We start from the raw sequence: 26,308 nt of genomic DNA on the forward strand, positions 1-26,308 counted from the left end.
GGGAAAGGAATGCACAGGGAAAATAATGAGTAAATATAAAGGCAGAAACGTGCTCCCCAAAAATAAAATCCACATCATAGCACTGAACATGCAATAATATTGTATATAATATATGTTTTTGCATTTTAAAAATATTTATTCTATTCTTATACTGTAGTCTGCAACTACCCACATGCAGAGGTGCACAAAGAAATATGTGCATGCGCTCCACAAATGCATACCAGGAGCATTCAATGGGGAATGAAAAGCAATTTTGTCAGAGGCAATCTGACTTGACTCCGTTCATAATGACTGAGTCGAATTAATCATCACAAATAATATTCCGGTGTCAGCCATTCAAGAGGTTTTTAATAGAATTTTCATGATTCATGTCTTGCGGTATATATCAACCAGTCAGTTCTGCAACATTTCAGAAATCAATTCAAAATCATCTTCGTGTAGACTGTCATCTTCTTCAGCAGAACAGCCATTTATCTTGCAAACAAATACTTTTAGCAAATAAATGGCACGAAAAAAAGAAAACAAATGTCTCTGAGGGTCGGCCATTTTCTTCCTCCTTCACGGATTGTAAAATACCTCAATTTCCACACAATCGAAATACAACACATTTCCATCTTGTGTGTGTATTTGAATGCTAACTTGTACCGATTTAAAATTTATCTCTCAGGACATTTTTTGGGGGGTTTTTGAAATCCATCCCTTTTATATAATGGACTACATTAAGGAGTGATGATTGTTACCTTTGGATAATACAGTGAACCAATGGAAAAATCTTTTAAACAGAACACATGTATTCTAGAGTATTGGACATAATATTTTTGTTTCAAAATGAACACCACTCGAACCAACAGTTCTGCCGTCCATGTTGTCACTAATGGGGAACTCGATTGACTCCATGATTTATTTTGTCCATACATTGTCTGCAACTGCAGATTAATTTTCTTGATTGTCCTTTGAAGACAGATGTTTTTGTGAACCTTCAAGGATACTGTTATTGTTTTGGGTAGTGGACGAGAAAACTAACATTTCCTGAGATTCAATTTCCCTCATAATTGTTGGAAGGAAACTAAATTGTCTGTTGTAAACACTGAAAGCATTGTGTGAAATGACTGGTTGTCGGTGTCCTTTGGGAATTCCACTTTCCATGATGTTTTACAATTCAATTGTGTTATTAGGTAAGTTCTTTCCAGCCCTGCACTGGCCATAGACATGGCAGAGGGGTTGGTGCTTTGTCATGGCTTGTGACTGTGGGTGATTTTGACATTTATATGTTTTGAAACACAGGCCTCTTTCCTCCTGTTCTTGGCAGCCATATTCTGCATAATAGCCATTTCACAATCACATTGTGCTCATGACTTGTTACGTTACCTCTTCAAACAATGGAACAGGCTCCACTCAATGAATGGATGCACACACAACAGTGGACAATAATACAATAATCATTCTGTTGTGCTGCGCCCTTAAATTCTAAAAAAAACCTTAAGGCAGTATTTTTTGTTTTACACAATACCAATTCAGCACTGCTGCTTAATGTCTTCATGTAATATTATATTTAATCAACTTGAATGGATGCATTCTGCTATAATTAATTTGCCACATGGGAGATTACGTCAGACAATCAAATATAACAAAACAAAAAAACACAAGCTCATTTAAAAAAAACATTTTTTTAATTGCCTGTCCTAGATTTTCAAAACACAGGGAACAATTTGACTTGTCAGAAGTTACAGTACATTGCATTTATGCCAGGCCGGATGCCCTTGATGATAAAATGTAAATCTCAAGGACCCTGCAAGTTGCATCTTTTCAAAATAAATAAATAATTCATATGCTTCTGCTCAGAGTGAGATTGCATGAACACAAAGGATCACCACGGAATGTTCCCTCGCCCCCATGTTTTAAAACAAAACCTAAACAAATCAGTCTGCTTCCAATCAATCATCAGACTTTACTATAAATCTCATCCCCTGCTTACAGCCTTTTTGGAAGAGCAAGGCTGGATGTTATGGACTGACAGAATGTTCAGGTTTTTAATAAATGTATACACTGTCTCTCTCTAGGTATAAGGTCAATCATTTGTGATTATTTTACAACTGTTTCTACCGTGACTTGCAATTACTATTGCTGCTGATGCTATGGCGACTATTTAGTATACTAAGAATACTGTTTACTTCTACTGCTTCTACAACTGTATATCGATTTTATTTTTGTGTAGAATCAATTTTACATGGTTTCACATACTGTTTCGAATGCAGAGACTGGGAAGGCCACAGCACGAGAATAACAGTTCCAAGCTCTACAATGCTCTGCAACTGCACAGCGTCTTTTATCCTGAAAGAAGCCCCTCTCTGCAGGAAAGAACTCTATGCTTTGACATAGTTAAAATGCTCACTCTAGCAACTGAAAACAAACAACCGTTGTGTCTGCACCTTTTCTGTTCACTCCTTGTAGCTGACATATCTGTTGTCTACAGTACCTTAAACAATCAAAAATAGCAATCGCAAGTATAATTACTAAACAATATACATATCAAAAGAACATTTAATTAGAAATGTCAACATTTATTTGACAGCAAGCTTCCCTTTTGCTGAGAGTACATGTACTGTAGCTGATTATTCCTTACTTTGCACTGCAACAGTTCTGCACAATTACTGTCTTTCTACAGTAAAATATAGGCTTAGTATATAGTTTTAACATTATGCTTATGAACATACAATGTCAGCTTGCAAAAGGATGTTTTTCAGTCTTAAAGCTTAACAGTCTTACTGGGATTTATATCTCATTTTCAGATCAGTCATTTTAATGACCATATTAATGGTAGTCTTGTGTGAATGCACAATCTCTGTGATTTTATGTGATGTCATTTTCCTGTTACAAAACCCTGCTGTTGCTCATGACACATTTAATCAGGGTGTAATATCTGGTAGAGGCCAGTTGAATTTCCAGCTGTGGTCATACACAAGCTCGCACAGACATACAAATACTCTCAGAACCGCTGAGAGAAGCTGTTATCCCAATCTGAAAGGTCAAATTATTAATAAAAACATCTTGAGACTTTGCTCTTTAAACATGGAAATCCTAAAATGTCGAAGAACTGTGACGCACACAGCAGAGCAGAAGGTAGTGCCTGTAGCTTTTCTTACCTTTCTCATACATAGTACTGAGTGAAATACTGAGGGCTACTAAAGTAACTAGCAACATGAATGAGGCATACAGCTGATAATATAAATATTTATTAAACAGATGTTTATACATTTAAAGTGTGATTTAATTTATCACACTTTAAATGTATAAAGTCCTGTAGATGTTTGTGTGTGTATATGTGTGTGCGTATGTATGTGTGTGTGTGTGTATGTGTGTGTGTGTGTGTGTGTGTGTGTGTGTGTGTGTGTGTGTATGTGTGTGATATCCCAGCTGTTCCCGTGATGATCATCTGTTAACCAGTGAGTGGGTCCTTTTAATATAGCAGCGTTTCCTCCAGAGAAAACCCTTAGAGATGAGCTGATAGTAATATGGGTGGCCTTTTGTGAATGACTCAGAAAAAGGGCTTAAAATTCAAGCCAGTACACCTGACATCTACCATTAAATAACTACAGCATTATGCATTCTGTCACAGAAAGCTCTCTGGAACATCGAGAAATGTCAACTGACAGATGCTAATGAATTAACATGCAATTAACTCTCTCAAACACACAAGCCAAAAAAGGGAAAACAGAAGGCCGCTCAAAACATTAAAGGCTCCTCTTGTATCCAAGACTGAGGAAAAACAGTCTCTTCCAGTGCTTCAGAAATAGTGTTTCTCAGTGTAGATGGGCAAGTTTCAAATTACTTAAGCCTCTGAATGAAAACAAGTTTCAAATTCACCCACTCACTGGCCTTTCTCTGAAATGTCACATTCCAGTGGATTCCATTTGTGTCTTAAAACACAAACCCCATTTTCGCCCAGAATTGAGGCTCTCCAGAGTTGAAGATGGAGACTCTACACAAATCTCTATATGTCTCAACATACTGGAAGCACATCACTTATTCATGTAGATGTTTTGCTCAAAATGCACATGCTATGTGATACATATGAACCTTATATATTTTGCTGTTTCCTTTTGTAGAAGCCATAATGGAAGAAAGTAATTTCCCAACATTGTTTTACAGAATTGATATGCAGAAAACAACACTATAGTATATTGTAGTGAATTCTTTAAATTATAGCACTTCGATGATGTACATCTGAAATGAATCAACATACAAACATACATCTTACAATGAATTTTGGTCAGTTTCAATGCAAACACATTTGAGTAAATTTGGTCAATTATGAACACAAAAGGTAATGTCTGAATCTGTTTGAATCAACAAAATAACAAATGCTTGAGCGCAAAAACCATATTTGCATTACTTGTGATGGTTTGTGACATCAATCTGATCAAAAACACATGGGGCTCGCATTTAAAGAACAAAAATGCATGAATCCGTTTCCCTTAAGGAATTCCTTAGGGAGTCCAAATTGCACAATGGCAATCCAATAATCCATTTTATTTGTACGTTTCTGTTGTCTTTGGGATTTAACTTTATAAGCGGCAAATTGGAAAACAAATGATCTAGATCACATTGTTCCTGCTCTGTCTCCCCATTAAAACCATGGAAACAGAATGCATTGTGATGTGCAGTAATTGAACCACAGTAGTGCATCAGCAGGGTTCGCCAGAGAAAATAATGCACGGTTGCATTAAAATAGATTGAATCTCCCTGTGTATCAGACCAGATGTCTGCACTTACATTATATTACAATCAGCAATAGCCTTAGATTCAGTGCAGCAAAATGCAGTGTCTCACTGGAACAGAACCAATTAGATAACTTGCGTAAACATCAGAGACTCAAATTCTTGCTACTATAGAAGGGGTCCAAAGGAAAGTACTGATTTGGTACACGCGATTCACCTTTTAAAGCCACACAAAATGTTCAAACGTTCAGATGCTCAAAATGTTCAGGAGCAGCTTATCGCTTATAATATCACACTTCCTGTACTGTCAGTAACGAAATGCACAGCCACACAATTAACACCGAAACGGTTCCTTACCACCGTTCACAGCTCACTGAGGGTGCGTCTCGGCTCTCCGCGTGAAGGAAACCCTTTCAGAACCGGAAGGAGCGACCGAGAGAAGAGCCACCCGGAGCAGCCAGGTGCTCTGCACTGCCCCCTGGAGGGATTCACAACGCCGCCATTCGGCACGAGACGGAGAGAGAAACCGCCGTCCGCAGATGATGACAAATTTGCTTCCTGCTAATATGCACTTATCTGAGGATCTGAGGTGCCCCGACAGATTATGATTTATGCTGGAACTCCAGCCTGAAAACAGCGTCAGACCCAGTTATCTGTGATTTCCACACAACATGCTTTCAAGAGGGAGTTTATCTAACAAGACTTTGGGCCGCTTCATCTGTTTTCATTTGCTTGACATTTCCCGCCGAGGACATTACCCTTCATAAATGATCCCGCAGACCCAACACTTCACACCCCATGTTGACTTTGAAGGGCATGGGGGTGACTGCATGGCTTTAGCCCGGGGACTAATACTGGCCCCTCAGACACAGTCTTCATTTCCCCATGCAAGGTGGGAAGCAGTGTCTCCAAACATCAGGAGAAATGGTGATCTTGCTGTGGGACAACGCCCTCTCTAGAACTGGAGCTGCCGCTTGCTTTGTAGCAGGGCATAGTGGCATCCGGACACATTCAGACAGTAGAACTTTGTTTCCACATCTTCACCAATGGTGTCGCTTTTAATTTTATAACAACTCTTGAGTGTATTTAATGGCAAAAGCACAAACCAAGAACAGAATGAAACAACATTTTCAACGCCCAACTTAAAACAATACATCTCATGTGTTCCCTATTTAGTTCCAATGCCATTTTCGTTTCAGCAACAGACACTTGCAATATATACTTCTTCATAGGTCATAGCATTTTAGCTTGTCAGCCCTGTGCATACTGTACTTTCCTTCAGGAATAGAGTCATGGCCCCAATTAACATCACAAGTCCACTGAAACCATACTTTTAGAACAACATCATGTCAGAAACACCTGCCCATCAAAAAAAGCTCTCTGGGATAGCACTGACGGCGATATCCTTTTGCTGACACTCTATACCTCATTCATCAGCTTCATCTGCCCAAACAAGGTGACTGCATTATTTATTTAACACTCTGCTACTATTTTCACATTTGGGAAATATAACACCAGTGTACTTTGCCACCTATCCCTTGCATGAAGCAATGGAAAGTCTGCACTCCTGATAATAACTAACATGGAAAGAGGATACTTCCAGAGCTATACATACAGCTTCCACAGCCTAAAATGTGTAACCTTCAGTTAAAGCAATGACTCAGCAGGCTACACTGTGGCTAAACTGCTCTGCCCTAAATCACAGTGCAAAACTAATGCCGTTCCTGTTTATGCAAAATACATTTCGCATTATCTTTTTATCAGCGCATTTTTGCTTACTGTGCACCGGTAAAGAGATGCACAGCAGTACTTGATAAACAGATCATTAACCTTAGTCAGTTATTACCACAGAATCCTTTGTCCTCTGAGGCATTAAGACTCGGAGAACCAAGGACAAGGGGAACACTGTTTAGAACATTCATATAAGTGAATAGAAGGAACAGCAGACTTTCTGTAAACCATATTAAGTCCAAAGAGAATCCACAGATAACCAGTAGGAATAGCTTTATACATAAACCTTCATTTTGCTGTCACTCACTCACCCACCCTCTGTATAACCCTCACTCACTCACTCACTCACTCCACTCACACACTCACTCACTCACTCGCTCATTCACTCACTCACTCATACACTCACTCACTCACTCACCCACTCACACACTCACTCACACACTCACTCATTCACTCACACACTCACTCACACACTCACTCACTCACTCATTCACTCACTCACTCACTCACTCACTCACACACTCACTCACCCACTCACACATTCACTCACTCACTCACACACTCACTCATCCACTCACACACTCACTCACACACTCACACACTCACTCACACTCACTCACTCACACACTCACTCACTCACTCATTCACACACTCACTCACTCACTCCACTCACACACTCACTCACTCACTCACTCATTCACTCACACACTCACTCACTCACTCACCCACTCACACACTCACTCACTCACTCACTCATTCACTCACACTCATCCACTCACACACTCACTCACACACTCACACACTCACTCACACTCACTCACTCACACACTCACTCACTCACTCATTCACACACTCACTCACTCACTCCACTCACACACTCACTCACTCATTCACTCACACACTCACTCACTCACTCACCCACTCACTCACTCACTCACTCATTCACTCACACACTCACTCACTCACACACTCACTCACTCACTCACTCACTCACACACTCACCCTCTGTATAACCCTCACTCACTCACTCTCACCCTCTGTATAACCCTCACTCACTCACTCACTCTCACCCTCTGTATAACCCTCACTCACTCACTCACTCACTCACTCACACACTCACTCACTCACACACTCACTCACCCACTCACTCACACACTCACTCACTCACTTACTCACACACTCACTCACCGTATAACCTACACCACACATTTCACTCTTCTGCAAGGTCACAAGGTCACCTTCATTTGATCAGATGTCAGCTCAGATTAGAATCAGCCCTTCTGTGAGATGTCATATTTCATTATGCTTTTGACTCATTTCTAGGGTCAGACAGGTCACCCTGATTTGATTGGATGACAGAAATGATATAATTTGTGTTTAACCCTGGGCAGTATGAGTTCTGAGTGGCGTACTAATGCATTTTGCAAAGAGACAGAGAGAGAGAGAGATAGGGGGGTGGGGGAGAGAGAGATAGAGAGGGGGAGAGAGGGAGATAGAGTGAGAGAGGAAGAGAGAGAGTGAATGAGAGGGAGAGAGAGCGATGCCCTGAGTGACTAATTTTAAATGGCATACTGCAGAGCCGCATAAGCCTACGATCCCACATCATGGAGGGTAAGATGGGGATTTATCAAATAATAAATAAGACCTACAGTCTCTCCCCTCAGCATAATGACACTTTGATTTGACTTAAAGAGGATGTTCACCACAGCACAACTGCCTGCACTAACAGGTCATTATTGCTGTACACTGAAGTGGAACAAAACTCTGTTGAAAATGTTGCAAAAAGACTGAACATATGGGAAAAGGGACAGAATTAATGAACAAACCGCTGGGTAATGTGGTTTTTAATTAATTTGAAAATTCATATTGAAAGGAGAAAGATGTAAACACAGTGCAAATCACCACAGATTAAATGATTGCCAGTTTCGGTAAACAACATTTAGAGATGCTGCATAATGGTTAATAATATGCCATTTTCAACTCTGCGACTGGCTGGCTTCCTGAGCATGTCCGGTACTATTGTTGTGTTGTGAACACAGAAGACAACAATTGGATTCTTTCCATACTCTATGTTGCACCACTGTCAAACTGAGCAGACAATGTATGTGTATGTGTGTGTGTGTGTGTGTGTGTGTGTGTGTGTGTGTGTGCATGTGTGCGTGCATGTTTTGGAAATACTTCAATATGTCTATTCTTATCCAATTACACTGAGGCCCAATCTGCAAAGGTAGTGTAGAAATTCCTATATCAGACTGTCTGGACATACAATAATTGTGTTACAAATAATCATTCATACAATATGACACACACACTTTGTACGACTGTAGGGGCTGTTTCCGCATTTCAGAAGGGGACTATAATTGGACTTATTGCCTGCCATTAAGTGACCTATATATGCCTACTCTATAGGATCCTTCAAACATGGCACTGTCATGCTATTTCCACAATCTAGTATACAGAGGTCACTTATTTTCTTCAAGGGAGGAATCTTAGAACTTAATGCATTTGTGTGCTGTCGGCTCTGCCAGGATTTATACGGCTCTTGCGGACACATTACTTCCTGCTTCGCAGGCAGTGTAATTGCAAGCTGATAAAACGAAATGGAGATAGCCATCCTCTATGACTTTTTACCTCTGCTTCGCAATTCCTGATTTGCGCACTGTTGTTTCTTCGTGTTTTCAAGGTTAAAATGTCAGGAAGCGGCAATTTGTGCAAGCGCACATTTTACGCGGTGAAACTGTTTTCGAAAAAATATTTTAAGACACAAAGGATCCCAGATGTTCTTTACCGATTTCAACAGTTGTTGAAACAACAATGCAAATGTGAAATTGCAGACCTTTTCCATACAAATGGGCATTATGCAGAGATTCTTAGGATGGTCCTGTCACCACTAAATAACTACACCATCACTGCCGGGGCAGGAGGGACAATTGTGTGTGCTGATGTGTCGTATCACTGTGTTCTTAAGCGCCTCTCGGCTCAGCTCAATGTGCCTGTGTGTTATGCCCTTACACAGATGGTGGGGTCGGGCAAAATAACATCTGGGGTCTACACCCCCCCTCCCCGATATCGCTGTTACATGTGACTCTCCTTGTATTCTGACAATAACGGGCCTCAGCTCTGACCAGCTTTCAAAATCACTGTGTGAGACACAAGGCGTTTTTTACTTAAGCCACTGTCAGATGGACTGTATGACCAATCTTAATTGCAATTTTATCTATGGTAACAGAGCTAATGCTTAATTTTGTCATACCTCCACTATTACAAGAGTGTTTTGATTATGACCAGACATCTAGTGAGTGTAAAATAAACCCACAATCCCTCTGAATCTCTCCTTTCACTAACAGCATTATATGAGGAACAGAAACGGACAACATGGTGAAAAGAAAAGGCAGAAACTCATTAATGCTCTGAACTTGTCAGAAAGGTATTCAAAACAGGAGGCTGAATCATTTAAGAAAAAAAAAAACATTCAATAATGGAGCCGGCCTCATTGTGTGCGAGTTCTGCTATTGCCACAAACATGCATGCCCCTCTGCCAGTGCTTTGTCAGCAATTAGCTATGGAAATATTTTAGAGGCCTGGTCTTTGTTTTTGCTTCACAAAAGACAGAGAGCGAGAGCAAGCGAGCGAGAGAGAGAGAGAGAGAGAGAGAGAGAGAGAGAAAGAGAGAGCGAGAGTGAGAGTGAGAGAGAGAGATAACGTGCTTGTGTCAGGGAGAGGGAGAGCTGGTGAGAGAGGCAGAATGAGAGAGGAAAATGACATGGAATCTGTCTGCCATTCTCTCAGATGAAGCACAATCTAAACAGCAGGAGGAAGTTGTAAATCATGTCGGTGAATTTGGTTGTAATTCAAAACAGCAGGAAAGGGAGTAAAACAAGAGCCCCTGAACGGCGAGAGTTTATGAATGCCACTTCCACTTTTTAATCAGCAAAATGATCCGATGATTTCAGTCCCAATCAACGCATTTCCTGTCAGTCACACTAGACTTAGCATGGCCATGAGGAGCTTCGTTTCAGCCACCCTCAGGAGAGAAGACGGACGAGGGAAAGTCGTGAAAGAGAGAGCTGCACGTCGTAAGCATTCTGGGATATTCCCTTTCCGAAATAAAATGAGGCAAAGCTGAAATTACGGCCACAGTGGAAAATATTTCTGTCACCGTGGGAAATGCTTCTCTGCTTGACTGTTTAGGATCAATCTTCGGGAGAAAATTTTGTCAGGGCTTTAATTAAAACTGTTGGATTGTGTATGGAACTTACCTTCAGCTTTTTGCCTTTTATAATCCGGGATGTTTTACCTCACTGAACATCAAAGCAATCATTTCTTACAGCCAAATTGACTTTTTTGGAGCAATTTTTGCCTTTTTTTCATAATGTGGTATTACCAGTTGTGGTCCTCGCACTAGAGTGCCATGGCACCCAGACAAGGAGCAATGTACCTGAAGCGTGTGCGCTCTTAGAATGCACTTGACCATGGGTCATTTTCACTATTTTCCACATTATCTGCAACAGAATACCACAGAACAGCTTGGAGGAGGGGCATGTCAATCATTGATAACTGTTGGGATTGTTTTGCATTGTTAGGGGAACTACTACAGAAGTAACCTTAAGAGCTCTGGCTCTAGAATCCACTCTGTCCTTGTTGGAAAATAATGCAAGCTACCTATATGTTCTGTCACAATAGTCATAGCAAGCTAATAACATATCCAAGGCTCAAACTAGTAATTAACCAACCTGCTTTCATAGCAAGTGCTAGTGTCAAATGCAGCACTCCATAGTGTGGTTTCCATAGTATGGCTGGGAATTCAAAGGCTGCAGCACAGTAATGCATATTGAAAGCCTTTACTACATCCATTTGATTGGATTGACTGATGATATATACCAAACATATTGTAGAAAACCGGAACACTTTACAAAAACCAGGGCCGTCATCTCAAATAAGTGTTAGAGAACCTAATACAACCACTGAGAAAGTGCTTTAACTCACAACATGTTAAACAAGGAATCAGATTTCAGGTTTGTATGGCAAACTGTGAAACCAGAAGGGGAAGCAGATAAGATGCTAGCTCGTGTGCCACTGAGTACCAAGCCGAATACATCGCTTCACAAAGCAGCCTGAAGAAACCGAGAAAGCAACTCAATTTATCATTCAGCTTTTAACCAGACCGACAACTGCCAACTGGAAAGGCTTTGGCCTACTGACGAGTCCAGCCAAGTGCTGGCCACACTGTACTGTCCTCTGCATATTTAATCAGGGCCTTTACTTAGCACTGAAAGGCTACAACAGCAACAACCAATAAAATGTGTTACTGTAATTACAAAAAAAAAATTTTCTCTGACATGGCACAGTGGAAACCCAAACAGTTAGTCCATTAAGATAATGATCCTAGTTTCTCATGTGACCCTGTACAGTTTCCCAAATTGCACTCAGCTGAATTATCAATCATTTTAAAAATAGACAGATCAACAGATTATTAAAAGGGCTCTTTTGTCAAAATCTACCAGTAAAAAAGCATCAGGTTTCTGATGACACTTTCCGCAACCTTCAGCAGGACATGTGATTCCAGGGCATGGCGGTATCCATTGGAGTAGTTGGGACGGTAAACGTGGATTGCGCATAGGTCACTGTGGTCCCAGGGGGCCTAATGGCGACACAGTAACCCTCCTGCTTCGAGGTTGACAGAGGTGAGTCTGTTTAAATTGTAGTTTCTCATGTTTGCCAGCAGTGTACAATGGTGGACATCTCCCAGGAGGCCTGTGGTGGCTGCCCTTGCAGTCTCTGTTGCTATGGCGACCCCCCAGTCACCCCACTACAGGAAGCAGGGCTTGTTCAGGTCAAGCCAAGGCAGGCCTTGCTGTCTAAATGGCAGCAGACTAATGAGGTCATCATCAGAGGACCTAAACTGACCGTGTCTATCCACAGCATGAGCTACAGCACTTTAGATGCTTAAGGTCATAGCCCTCACAAGCAGACCATTGTACAGGCTTATAGATTAAACCAACCACCTACTGGTTTAATATATTGAAACTGTATGCACGTAAACATATCCTTGAAGAGTCCTGACAAGGACAACCTATAAGTGCAAGTGCAAGGCAACCTGTATTATTATTGTAATTAACTTGGAAATTCCTGAAATAACAGCAGATTACTAGTTTGCATCGACGAGAGGTACTTTCAGGCGCTTGCACTTGCCTCTTGTACAGTGTTACCAGTAGAGGATAAAATATTCACAGGCATGCGCAAGGGATTCATAAAATAGTACTGGTGAGTGGATGTGTAGGAGAACACCAAAAAACGTATTCTAAATCCAATTGCTGGTGGCCAAAAATAACAGGTCTATGCTTAAGTTATAAGCAATGTGAGCATATTTATGAGAAGAAGTTGTGGGGAAAGCCTTCATTTTTGTCAACCGGCCAGTCGTTCTAGTTTTCAGTCCCCTAACCCCCACAAACACAGTGTGAGCACTCCCCTTGAGTGTCCATGTCGGGACTATTTTTGGTGGACCCAAAATGTTTGAACTGCGGTGCTGTTGTGGTACTGGAGCTTGAACTTGGCCAGGGAGCAGAGGAAAGGGGAGGCAGCTGTCAAACTGAGGGCGAGACCAAAAGTAAACAGCAAAGTTTTTCTCAACTCCCCTGGGAAGATTCTGTCCACAAATGCAATTTTGTTGAGGGCCAGCACATCTGGTCCAGTCAAGAAGAAGGATATATAAATAGTATACATATACTTTTTTGGGGGGATCACTGACTTACAGAAAAGCTGATGACCATTGCAAATATTGCATGGAATTCCAGAATAATTGTTAGAATTATTTGTTTATTTATTCACTTGTGGGCACCTAATGCCCAGAGTGACTTGGCTGACGTACTGTACGTTGCCCAGAGTGGTTAAGGTAAATGACTGGGACACGCAAGGTCAGTGGTTCTAATCCCGGTGTAACCACAATAAGATCCGCACAGCCGTTGGGCCCTTGAGCAAGGCCCTTAACCCTGCATTGCTCCAGGGGAGGATTGTCTCCTGCTTAGTCTAATCAACTGTACGTCGCTCTGGATAAGAGCGTCTGCCAAATGCCAATAATTTAATGTGATGTAATGTAATGTAATGTCCAGGAAGGCGAAGCAGCAGTCTCTGGCTGGGGATTTGCATCTGAAACCTCCTGGCTGTGAGCCTGGTACACTAACCACTAATCTCTATTGCTACCACCATCTTCTTCAGACTGAGGAGGCTTTCCTTTCAGTTCGATGTACCTCAATTAATTTTTCTCTGTTTTCCACCACAAATTGGAATCTCCAATCACAAGGCCCATTCCACTGCTGAAACACGTATTGAAGATTGGGAAGGACGGGGCACCAGGCAGGAGGGCCCGCTGCAGGCCCAGATTTTGGCCCAGGGCCATCACCTTTTTCAGTTGCACCACTCAGGGCCCCCCTCTGAATACGACCACAGTACTGACTTCTGTTTCCAAGTTTTTATTTTGTACGTATTACAATACTGACAATTTGCAAAGCGCGTCTTTCATGTTTACAGACAGCTGGCCCATGGTCTTGAGTCTTGACCTCCTGCAATCATTTCTCACTGGTGTGATGAGAACGTTTCAGAAAAAGGATAAAAAGGCTTTTGTGCACACAAGACTTATGAGCAAACCACTGCAGTGTGGATATTCCTATGTGATATAAGGTTGCTCTTGTTGCTTTTTATACTATTCCACTGTCACCATACACAAGTTGAAATGCGCAATGATGCTGTGTAGTCCAAGGGAGCAGCCATGATGCCTGTCAACTACCTTAACAGCCCCAGAAAGACCACCGTTCCCATGTTGCTGTGAAATTGAATTTCCTAGAGGTGACTTCAATAAGCATTACATGATATGTGTTAGCGCTGAGGAAACGTCAAGCCAACAGCTTTGTTTAAGTCCACAGTTTTAAAACTGCCATCACCATGGCAAAATGTGTTAATTCTATGTAGCTTACCAATTAACTGAGTGAGGAAAATGAAGAATAAAAGCCTCTCTTATAATCATCCACTTAATAGATTTAAAAGGCAATACATATGCTTGCTTTTGCTAATACATTCTTGCCATTTGAAATTAGCAGTAAGATGAAAAATATTCTGCTCAGTAGAACAAATACATTTAAAAATATTCAGTGCAATTTATAGTATATATATGTATGTATATATATATATAATATATATATATATATGTATATATATATGGTACGCGCAATCTTTTCAGAAATAATGCACAGCATGATTCACAGGCACAGTATCTATAAATAATTAAGCAGTAATTGTGCTATAATTGCCATGTCTCTTGGAAATACATTAGTGTGTCTGTAATGAAATCAGCACAGCACAAAGAGTAAATATACTGTTAAGTGCTTAAGTTGTTCAAGGCCTGAGAGAAGCCCCATTGCATTATTCTTCAATGGCTCTGAGGAACTTGGACAGCATCCCAAGCAAACTGTCACTGAATCATTAATTTGCCTTATTATTAAGGCAGAGATGTCAGAAATACACTGTTTATAAATGGTCTGTGTTAAATACTTGGGCTATTATCATTATTAACATATTGTTTGGTTCATTCTTTATGAGAATGAGATTACAATTTAAATAATTGAGTTTCCTTCACAGGGCATATCCAACACATGGAAGATTTAACCAAAAGTCACTGAATATGTTTGTGACATGTTTACAAACAAATAATAACTAATGGCGAATTAGTTTGAAGTTGAATTACTTGATACTCATTAAAGGCCCACTAAGTACTTGTGGTTGCTAATTTAATGCTAATGACTTATAACGAGCAAAAAGACGAAAAATAAATATTAAAAATAAGTGTCAGGCCGACACTACTTCCTCGTTCATCTTCCATCTTCTGCATTTCATTCTTCTTCATTGCTTTATATAATGGACATCCTGGAGTCCTTCCTCAGTTCATCACCGTGGAAACAAACTCATCACTCTCGCCTCAGGCAAGATATTGAAAGAAGGGTTTGCTAATGTTTTGCCAAATAAACCATGCCTAACTCCTTGACATTGCCACAGTAGCCTTATGCGAACAGTAACAGAGGCTCGGCATCATAGAGTTCAGTGGGCTAAGCAAAGCTGTTGCCTAGGTTACCAAGACAGCAGTGCAATACGTTAAGTACTATAACTGCCACGATCCACCACGGTACTTAGTTGCCATCCATGTACTTTTTGTCAAAAAGCAACCATTGTGTAGAAATGACTGATTGGGCCTTTAACCATAAAACAAAAGACAGCTATGAGCACTGGTAAGGAAAAAAATAAATAAAATAGATAACACATGTAATGTTCTGTTCACTTTTTAAATTTCCAAAATGAGTAAAGTAAATTTATTGGCACCCCTGTTTTCAGAACTTTGTGCACACTCTCTTGGCAAGGATGACAGCATCATCTGTAGTGGTTTATTAGAAATATCTGATTGAGGATCTTGACCATTCCTCCATTAAAAAATCTTTCAAGATCCTTGGTGTGCACTTGTGGACTTCCCTCTTCAACAGCTGGATATATACTGAAGCAATTCAGGTTAAGTGCCTTGCCCAAGGGCACAACAGCAATGTTCTCCCTTGAAATTGAACTTGCAACCTTTGGGTTACAAACTCAGTTCCGTAACCATTATAGTACACTGCCGCTGTTCAAATCAAACCAACATTTTTCAATCAGGTTCAAGCCTGTAGACTGTGATGGCCATTAAAAACAGTAATTTTGTGGTCTGTTAACCATTTCTTAGTTGATTTTGAGTTACAATTTGTACCACTTGCAGCCAACATTGAGCTTCCTGTGGGGATGCTATGTTTTTGGCCAACATTTCTTGGTCTTTGCTAGAGATAAACAAGTGTCTCAGGACCAGTACATGTGAAATAGTGATCTACATTGGGCAAGAAATGAGGACCAGGCCTGCCAATGCCCCATGTCTTTCCAGCCTAACACGAACTGGCCCGATAAGCTCTACCTAAATTTGAACCCTGAACCCGATAGAGCCCTACGGCTGAGATAACAAGCCAAAGACCAACACCAAACAGCATGATAAAAAAATACAAAAAATAATAGTGTTTCCAGCAGGAAAGCTGCTAGTGAATGTACTTTTCATCATATACTTTTGCATTATTTTCACTAACTAGTTCCCTACAATATTAGTATATTTCATTATGCTGGTATCATGCTAAAATTCTCCTCCTTTTCAAAAACAGTGATCATAAGTAAATTCTCCTTTAAATCCCACCGGCTGCACTGCTGCTCACTATAATTATCTGTCTTCCTGTTCACATGGGCACAGATGGACCCAGCTTTTTCCATGGCCTTTTTTATTTTCAATGGAAACACAAAGTTATATGGTTCAGGTCGCCGGACAGAACACAAATCAATTGCTAATTAAAAAAAGCATCTGCTTCCCATATTTCAACAGGGGCGTTCAAACTGCAGTCGACAAGGGGGGCCCCTTCCCTCTCTTAGTATAACCTAAAGGCTTACACCAATATCAACAAATCCCAGGGCTCGAACACAGCCATATGCCAATCTGTGTGTTCATTCCCAGCTGCAAGGCCTCACCACTGTATTATTACAGCTCTTACGAGTACCACAAGGCTGTGTGAACACTTTGGATTGTCTCTATTTTCAGATGCCATTTTCTGACTCCAAAGCTTTATGTGAAACCCCCGCTCGTTATACACATATTTTTTGTGTGTTTCTGTTTTTTAGTGTTTGTTTGTTTTTGTTTGCTTTTAAATCAGGAGCTGGATCAGGGAACAGCGAGTTGGCAGAACTCCAGAAAACTGACCCACTCACCTGATTCGGTGAAAGAAACTCCTGGTTATTCTCATTCATGTACATGTTGTCACCATCAAACTGTAAACAGAGAAAGAAAATAGCATTCGGTGAATAAAGTACAAGAACAAAAAAAATGAACCCTAAACGTTAATCCAATTACTTTGTCACATCCTCTCAACCTCAGTTGCTCTTCTAGATGTCAGTAATTACAGTTCATTAGAGGGGATATAATTAGGCCAGTCAGGCTGGATAATGAACAGCGGTTGGGTTGATGTGAGTGCGTAGGGGCCTGGGTGCCATGTCTCTCACGAGAGGGGGGAGATAAGGACGGCTAAACTGTGGCATTAATCACGCCGCTTGCAGGCATCGGAGCTGCTCCAGGTGGCAAAGAGGGCAGAGTGCTCTTTAGTACACGATCAGGCCCAGGGCCTCTGACTCTGGGAATGACCTGGACTGTGGGGATGGCCTGGAGGGGGTGAGGAGTGTGTGTGTGTGTGTGTGTGTTTGTGTGTCAGTGTATATGTACAGTATGTGTGGTGTTGCGTGTGTGCGTGCATATGCGTGTGTGGTTGTGCGTGTGGTTGTGCATGTGTGTGTATTTGTGTGCATGTGTGTGTGACTGCATATGTGTGTGTGAGTGTGTGTGTATGCAGGTACACGTGAGTCCCTGCATGTGTGTCTGGCTGTGTGCATGTGTGCGTGTGTGTGAGTGTGTGTGTGTGTGTATGTTATGGGGGGTCAGAGAGTGTTGGCACTATGGGTGTAATTAGCTTTGGCACCATTCACTGGAAATCATGCAGAAAAGCAGCTCGGACACTTCATATCACTCTCACACAGCTGTCAGCCACCAGCGTCTGTTACAGCTGATGTCTAAGAGAAAGTGGCCAATACTAACTTCATCCACCAAAGTCACCCACTTTCAGGATTTTTCCAAAAGATTATTTCTTTCCTTTTCATATTTTGTACAGTGATTTGGTAAAAGGACAGCAAGAAAAGCATTTCTGACCTCTGAATCAGACCAGATGTCTTTAAGAAATATTTGAGAAGTACATCTATATTGTGATTTTACCTTTGACTATGTCAAGCTTCGTATTTTTACGAAGTATAAGGGTAATTTTCTTAATTGATTCTTAATTGACAATGTGTGTTAACATAAAGACAATCACGTGATTACAAATAACCTTTCAGTGATAATCCTTATTACTATTAGACCACTTTCTGAATTAAGTGCTTACTAGGAGTCTTTCTCTGTCTCTCTCCCAGCAGACAGACAGCCTTTGACCTTAATGTCTCTGCTTCTCCTGGAAGGGGGTAGCTAGCACATTCCCGTCTTACAGCAAGGTCAACAAGGGGTATTCAGAAGACAAAATACTGATAAATGTTAGTGGCCAGCTTCATGTCTTTGTGTTTTGGTAAAGCCCCCCCTTCTGGAAAAGTGTATATAACATTACATTACATTATTGGCATTCGGCAGACGCTCTTATCCAGAGCGACGTACAACAAAGTGCAGACCCATAACCAGGGCTAAGTGCGCTGAAAGACCCTAGAGGGAAGTACAATTTCAATTGCTACCCGTACAACAAAGATAAGGACCAGGGCCTATTTTTTTTTTTTTTTAAACAACAAATAAACAAACAACAAAGCAAAAGTGACTAAACTTAACTATCCAAATACTAGAGTCTTACTATGTCTGATTCAAATCAGGAAGCCGGTAAGCTTTCCCAATTTCTATCATTTCTTCGCAAATAAATACGAAAGTTAAACTCAAGTATAGCTATCATTGTTTTTACTGGGATCTGTTTCATCAGACGATGCTCACCTGTGAAATGTTAAAAAGGGCATTTTTCCCTAACAAGAGTTACAACCCAGATCCTACTGGGGCACCGACTGACGCATTTCCTTAACCAACCCTTATACGTACCATCCTCTCTTAAACTTGTCACTTGTCATTTCTGTAATGGAGAGGAAGGCTATTACCAGCATTGTCTAATTTTTTCTTCCTGCTTGATGTCTCTCTCATCTCTTTCTCATCTTTCCCTTTCATGCATCCTGAGATAGACTTTATTATTTCATCTCTTCAGTGTGTTTCTTTTTTCAAAGGAACCATTAGTGTGTCTATACAATCATTTGTTGCACACGGGCAAGAAAATGAAATCCATTACCTCAGCCATTTTGTAAAGTCCGATGGTAAACCTCGCTTTGAATCCTAAAACATTGCGGAGATGAATGAGCCAAGTATGCAAAATGGTGATCCACTATTATAGCACAGTAAGTGCTTTTTCCTTTTGGTTTGAGAGTACTTGTTTGTCAGAGCATACTACATGGTGATTAGTATAATCTACACTGCTTTAAAAGCATAACTAAAACGTGAACATTGTTTAGTCAAAGATTCAGCTACTCTACTTTTTTTCTCTCTCTGATCACAAGGATTAATTGCCATTAGTCCAACTTCAAGCGCAAAACTTAAATCATGAAGCACAATCTATTTTCTGTAATCTATTGCCTCTGCCAGAGGCCTACAATATAATTGAACCAAAGAAACTTGGCTCAAGTTCCAGAACCATACACCGAAACTAATGAGCTGACAAACTCAATATTCTGCACAGATATACTTGGTCAGATTTAAACGAGCGTTCTTTATACATCACATCATGAGTTAATTTGATATTCAGATAAAGGTACTAAAGGCAATAAAAGCATAGACGTACGAGAATGTACTTAGTCTTATAGTCCAAAAATGATGTTGAAAAGAAAGTACACCCTCTTTCATTTCTATGGATTTATGGATAGCTAACACTGATCTATGCCTCACCAAATCCTAACTGCATGTAACGCAGAACAGATATACTTTCATCATTTATTCAACCAAAAGTAAGACAACATGCAGAAGCCTTATGCGACGGAAAAGCCATGTTAGTATGAGAAAATAACAGGAATTAATTACGATGTAAACTGCAAGCCACACCTAAATAATGAAAGTGAACATAATGTCAAGAACACCAACCCAGCAGCAAAAAACAAAACAACGACAAAAAAAACCCAGTCGTAACAAGAGGTTTTGTTCACACAACTGACGCACATTTGACACATCTACTCCAGTGTGCAGAGCTAAAAAGCACTCAGCGCGGGCTATAAATAGAGCCTGTTTGCGTAAACTGAAGCCACTGCTAGTTTGATGTTTGTGGAGCCTGCTTTCATTGAGATTGCAGGGAGAGATAGGGGCGCGTGATGGCGTCGCCCCCTCCTGATCCTGCACCAGCTTTCACTCAGTTAAGGCTTTCATAATTACCCCGCCCAGCCAGGATGAGTGCTCGCCCTGCCGTTTCTCAATGAACGCCACTGGATGTTTATACAATGAAGCCATGTCGTGTTTGCACTGTACTGGGGACCCATGCAATGAACGTCGTCTTAGCCTAAGGATAACAATCAAAACAGCTATGCAGCAATTTCTTGATTGTTCAGTTGATTGGCCAGTATGTAGGTCATTGGAATGGCACAGCAAAAGTTTACATTTCCGCAATGTAAAATGTGAACATCTGGACATGACAAGCCAGAGCCTTTCAATGCACATGAAAGAACTAGATCCCTTGCATTCTGTGGAGATCGTTCCCTTCCCGGAAACAATATGTGTTCCCCATGCAAAACTACAAGCATGCATTGCTGTCATTCTGGGGAGAAACTGAGAGAACTGTCTCTATTGACAGGGATGGTAAGAAATGGATTGGAACAACTGAAGCACTGTGGGCCTAGTGCTTAACATGCAAATATATTCAACTGCAAGGAAAAGAAGACTTCACAAATGCTGTGAGATTATCACATTTCTCAAAAGGCAGAAATAAGCTTTACCAGATGCTGTAATAATGTAGTTGAACAAATCCTATGAGAACCACCAATGCATATTCGAATAATTATAATAATCAAGCCCATCTACGTACGTTGTAATATATTCATATACACTCAATGTCTTTGTCAATCACATAATATATTTTCAAGCATAATATAATATCTCAATTGCCACTTTCTCAAACAAAAACGATAATTGGCAAGAAATATATTTGTATTTTTACAAGAATTGCCATTCAAATCTGGATGATTACAGAAAATGAATGCATAACATTATGAATAAATTTAATCTGCATTAAATTGCTTAATCTACACAAAGCCCTGCCCGCATACTGTTCAGAAAGCAAACTACCGTTTCCTGTTTGAAGGCAGCAACAAAAAAAATGAGTAAATAAATGAACAGCAAACGCATAATAACACTTACAGCATCTGACCTGGCAAAAATGTCAGAGAAGATTGATCCCATTGTTTATATTTAAAATGAGCGGGCTAACGCACACACAATCGCATTTTAAAAGTACAGTAATCTGCCATTCCTCCGGAGTTAAGAGATTGCAAAGACGTTGAGTGGAAAGAATGGACACTTGCTGTTCCCTGACTGACAGGACATTTCTTCTCCAAACAACGCTGCCTTTTATATGGCTCTGTGTGACCTCTGCTTTCAGAATATATCAAGTGTTTCATTTATTTAAGAGATGCCCCTTATAGTCAGGCTGTCATAAAGTGGTCTCTTGATATAAAGGCCACTAAACCTTGTCTGTGGATTCCATTAAATCTATTAAAATGGTATGCATTATATCATGTACCCCACAATGCTTGGCTTCCAAGGGCAGCCTCGGAGACAGCTCACAAAGGGCCTGTTTCTTTTCAGGAGAGCGGTCTTGAAATCTGCAGAAAAGTAAAAGGGCTTCTTGCGGCCCCTGTCCTTCTCCCGGTCAGCGAATAGCTTCCTCTCCTGCGCTGCGTAAAAGAGCTGAGCCGGTTCCCTTGGACGAGGAAGGGCGTCTCGTGAAGTTTGCCATCGGTTTCGGAAGGTGTCAGGAACTGGAAGAGCGACCAAGATAACAAAGCCTTGTTTTATTGTGGCTTTCTCTTTATTGATTGACTGGTTGCGGCAGCTGCATTTTCTTAACACGTCCGTTAAATTAGTTCCAAAAAATAGACAACTGACAGTAAGATATCGAAGCGCGGTATTTTGGTCTGATCACAGCAAGGATATATTCTTCATAGCCTATACACGCCATGTCATGCTCCAGTGTAAGGGAATGGTCATTTCCAAATCAGCATAATCTCTATCAGAATAATATTGACAGTATTAACCTGAATACACTACTCAGAAATGCCCTGCATACAGAGCCAATGTTCTTCGGAACATTTTCTCACGTTTGATTTCTTTGTCTTGGAAATCCCATGTTACTGCAAAAAATAACTTGTGATTCCCCAAAAAAGCAGGCATGAAGTGGAAAGAATAAAAAGCTGAAAATGCACATCTCCCTCTATAATAAAATGCTGGCTCCAACAACACAAGGAATGGAAAACTTTACTCATTTATTTCTTGCTCGTTTTTAACACTTTTTAACACGTTGACAGATGCACTTATTAATTTGCAGTTTTGTTGCTGGATTGTCAGAAATGTACATTGTGTCTTTTTTGCAGCTCACCTTTTAATGGTCCATCACTGATCACTGTCATAGCAGGAATTATCTTTTTTTTATTGCAGTCAATTGTACACATTATGCTATAGATTATATCATTATATATATGCTATTCATTATTATGTTGAATGTTACGGAATGCTCAAAAAAAAACTTACAGCTTGTTTGGTGCTTAGTTATTAACCTATAAAATCATTTGTTGATAAAAATGAGAGCTGGTGAAAAAGGCTAGAGGAATGCAAGTCTTGATTACAACCCATGCCTGAGGTTCTACTCTAGCAGAGGACTAAGAGATGGTACACGAGGTTGGTCCCTAGTCTTATCCAAAAAGGGCCGGTGTGGATGCAGGTTTGGTGACAGTAATGCAAATAACCACACATTACAACAGTGGTATGCAGAACAGCATCTCTGAACACACAACACATCAAACTTAAGTGGATAGGCTACAGCGGCAGAAGACCAATAAGTCTAAAAAATAAGTCTAATAACTACCTAACAAAGTGTTCACTGAGTGCATATTGCGCGGTGCAGTTAGAGCTAGCTGTAGCATTGCAAAGAGACCATTATACAATGTAGTTTAGAGAATGGCTAATCATTTACAACATCCAGTTTAGTGTTCTTTGTAAAATACAGCTTTAAATAGAAGCAATCCCTTATTATTGTTCACAATTAATGAGGTGCGGAGTTTAGTGGTTTCAAAGCCAAACAGAATTTTGTTGGTGGAACAGATACAGACAGTGCTGTCTGCATACACTCCCAGTAGGGCTGCTTAGATAACAATCCTTGGTGCCCTCTTACAATTTATATTTTTTTAAAGTATAATTTTGTAATTACAAATGTCCAAAAAAAAATACTTTTATACCATTTCACAATGTATTGTATTGCTGAATAAAAATAAAGATTATGTGCTGAAGCACACAAAATATAACAGTTCAACCATTGAAAATAAAGCCAGCTCTTGAGGATATTAGCCATAACTATAAAAGAAAACAAACCAAAAAAACAGGGATACTTCAGGAATGCATTGGGAATTGTATCTAGCAACCCAACATCCAACATCACAGTCAATGTTGGGAGTGCACCTATAAAGACATAGATCTGACTACACGGTAAGCCATGTAGGGGACATCTCCATTCAAAAATGAAATCCTCTAATGGCCTCCCACTAAGCCACTACACTCCAATAGCTCTCCACAGTAGCCCGACTGCACAGCCCAAAACACCCATTTGCCAATTTGCACATCAATTTAGCTGTACCTACACAGAAACCGCATACATCACATCTAAAACCTGTACACAGTTCGGAAAGCCTCTGGCCTTGCAACAGACTTCCATTTAAATGGCAGTTTATCCTTGGCTGCGTGCTATCAACATGGCCATTATTCTGTGTTCACTGCAAAAAAGGAGAAAAAAAAGAGATTCTTTCAGCCACGTCGGTTTCTGCCCATCCCTGGCATTCGAGGCAGAGTTTTCTATTACAAATCTAATTGCACATTCCACACAGACAAGCGCTCATTAAGCCTTAATTACACACATGTTGTTTTCTACAAACATCTCCATTTGGATTGCTTTGCATTGTAATTGACCAGCGGGGATTGCAGTTGGGGAATGTTTTTTCCCTTCATTTTTTTGCAGATTTGCCCTGAATGGGAGAAGCTGAGTGGAACTAGGTCATGCCTTGCGACAAACAAGACGCTGCTCTAAAATAATATAACCACACAGTGGAAGTAATACTAACATCGGAGCAAATGTGGAGCTCATGTAATATTTACAGTGCGCTAATAGATGGATGGCAGGTTTTTCTGAGAGCCTCTTCCTCAGCTGGCATTTCATTAGCGGATTTTCAGAGAAAGCCAACTGCATTAAGGGCATCTGAAGAGGCACAGAATCTCTCAAACTCCAATTTTTTTTGTCTGCTATCTGCATTTACACATCTCTTTATGCTTTAGTAAAAGAATAGAGCCTCGCTTAAAGAAGAAAAACTGTTGGGTTTTTTTGTATGAACCCTCCATCTTTGACGCCGAAAGTAATATCACTGTTGAGTTTCCTTGCAAGGCTCTTAAATTGCCCACCAGTCCAACTGAGTTGTTGTGGACGTGTAACACGCCAGTCCCGCGTTGCTTTTGAGTGCCTGCCACCACGACTGGGAAGCCTGTGAGCGCTGACGTGACTCTGCCAAGGAATGATCCCTGCTGGGGAAATTTGTGTTCCCATTAATTGTATAATGATTCCAATTAGGAGCATTAGCTTCTGAGGAAGCACGAGCCCTCCGAACACAGACACATGCAACACATATACGTGTAAATATTCTAAATCACATGCATATGTATATGCACCAAGGCCAGGTGTGATCACATGATTTCTTCTTTTTTTTAATCTAAGCTCCATACTTCTCTATATACAGTCTGATACTTTAACACCATTGGCAGTGTTAAGTATAATATAATTTTAGCAGCAAGCCAGCATTGAATAAGAGGGGCAGGCATTAAGGACCATTAAGGAAATAATAAGCATCTATAAGAGATTTTGCGCACCGGTTTCAAACTGCAGTTGCATAAAGAGCTTAACAGTTTCTTTCCACAGTTTATAAACCTTCAAATTCAAAGACTGAACCACAGGATTGAAGACTAGACAGAAGACAGCCTTCACCATGGAGTAGTGCACTTAAGACCAGTGTTGAGTGCCAAGAAAATAACATTACAAATCACACAAAACCTAATGGATTCATGCCATCTTTGAAAACAGTGACTGAAAGTTTTTGAAGGTCGTTTGAATTAAGGCTTTTACCATTATGCCGTCTGTGTAGTAGTATCATGTAAAATCTTTTCTTTTTGTTTACTTCAAATACTAACACGAGCTTTGCAGACATGTAATGGCTTCACACATACTGTGCCACATGTGCTGATATTGACCCAATGATGATTACATTCAGGCCAAATTTAGATATTACATGCAAAAAACAAATTACTGAAAGAAGCCTGTCAATACACCAACTGATCTCAGAGGAGATCTCATTTAAGTGTTTTTGTATATCCAAAATGGCAGAAATCCAATATGGCGGACCTAACGTCAACTGCAAAAATGTACAGAGATATAGTATAGGAGTATTGATTTCCATGCCTCTATAGCTTATAGCGCAGGTTTTCAATTTAAAATATCAAAGCAAAAATAAAACAGGGTAAACAGATGCATGATGTGTGCCTACATGACTGTATAGCCATCTACTGGCTGGTCAAGTTTGAACTTCTGATAAACTGTTTGGAATTCTTGGCCCTTTCGCTGGTTAGAAAGTAGGACATATACAGAATATATATCACCTATTTTCTGACCACTACCACCGCCTAATTACCGCCCATATAAAATGTATGCTGTCAAACAAACCATTGACTGTTCCAACCTGCAGCACAAACAGCATTGGCCTATAGATCACAATGCAACTGGAGCCTTTGCTTTAAGATGTGGTCTATGTTTCTCATACTGCAGTAACTTACATATAAGACTCATTAAAATGCGTGGATGCCATTTTGTACATTCAAGGGTAAACATTCTCAAGAGGATCCAAGCCTTGTC

The 26,308-nt window shown here is 40.4% G+C and overlaps 1 protein-coding gene across 4 annotated transcripts in view; it reads right to left on the reverse strand.

Moving 5' to 3' along the window:
* tox2 (TOX high mobility group box family member 2) overlaps positions 1 to 26,308 on the reverse strand; it is a 125,631-nt gene that overhangs the window by 43,014 nt on the left and 56,309 nt on the right. For all 4 annotated transcript variants that reach the window (XM_061220513.1, XM_061220510.1, XM_061220509.1 and 1 more), the window contains one exon: positions 17,259 to 17,318. In XM_061220513.1, the coding sequence (XP_061076497.1) occupies positions 17,259 to 17,318 (60 nt within the window). The remainder of the gene's footprint in view (positions 1 to 17,258; positions 17,319 to 26,308) is intronic.

The sequence above is a fragment of the Conger conger genome, chromosome 14 (assembly GCF_963514075.1).
Source record: "Conger conger chromosome 14, fConCon1.1, whole genome shotgun sequence".
Classification (NCBI taxonomy): domain Eukaryota; kingdom Metazoa; phylum Chordata; class Actinopteri; order Anguilliformes; family Congridae; genus Conger; species Conger conger.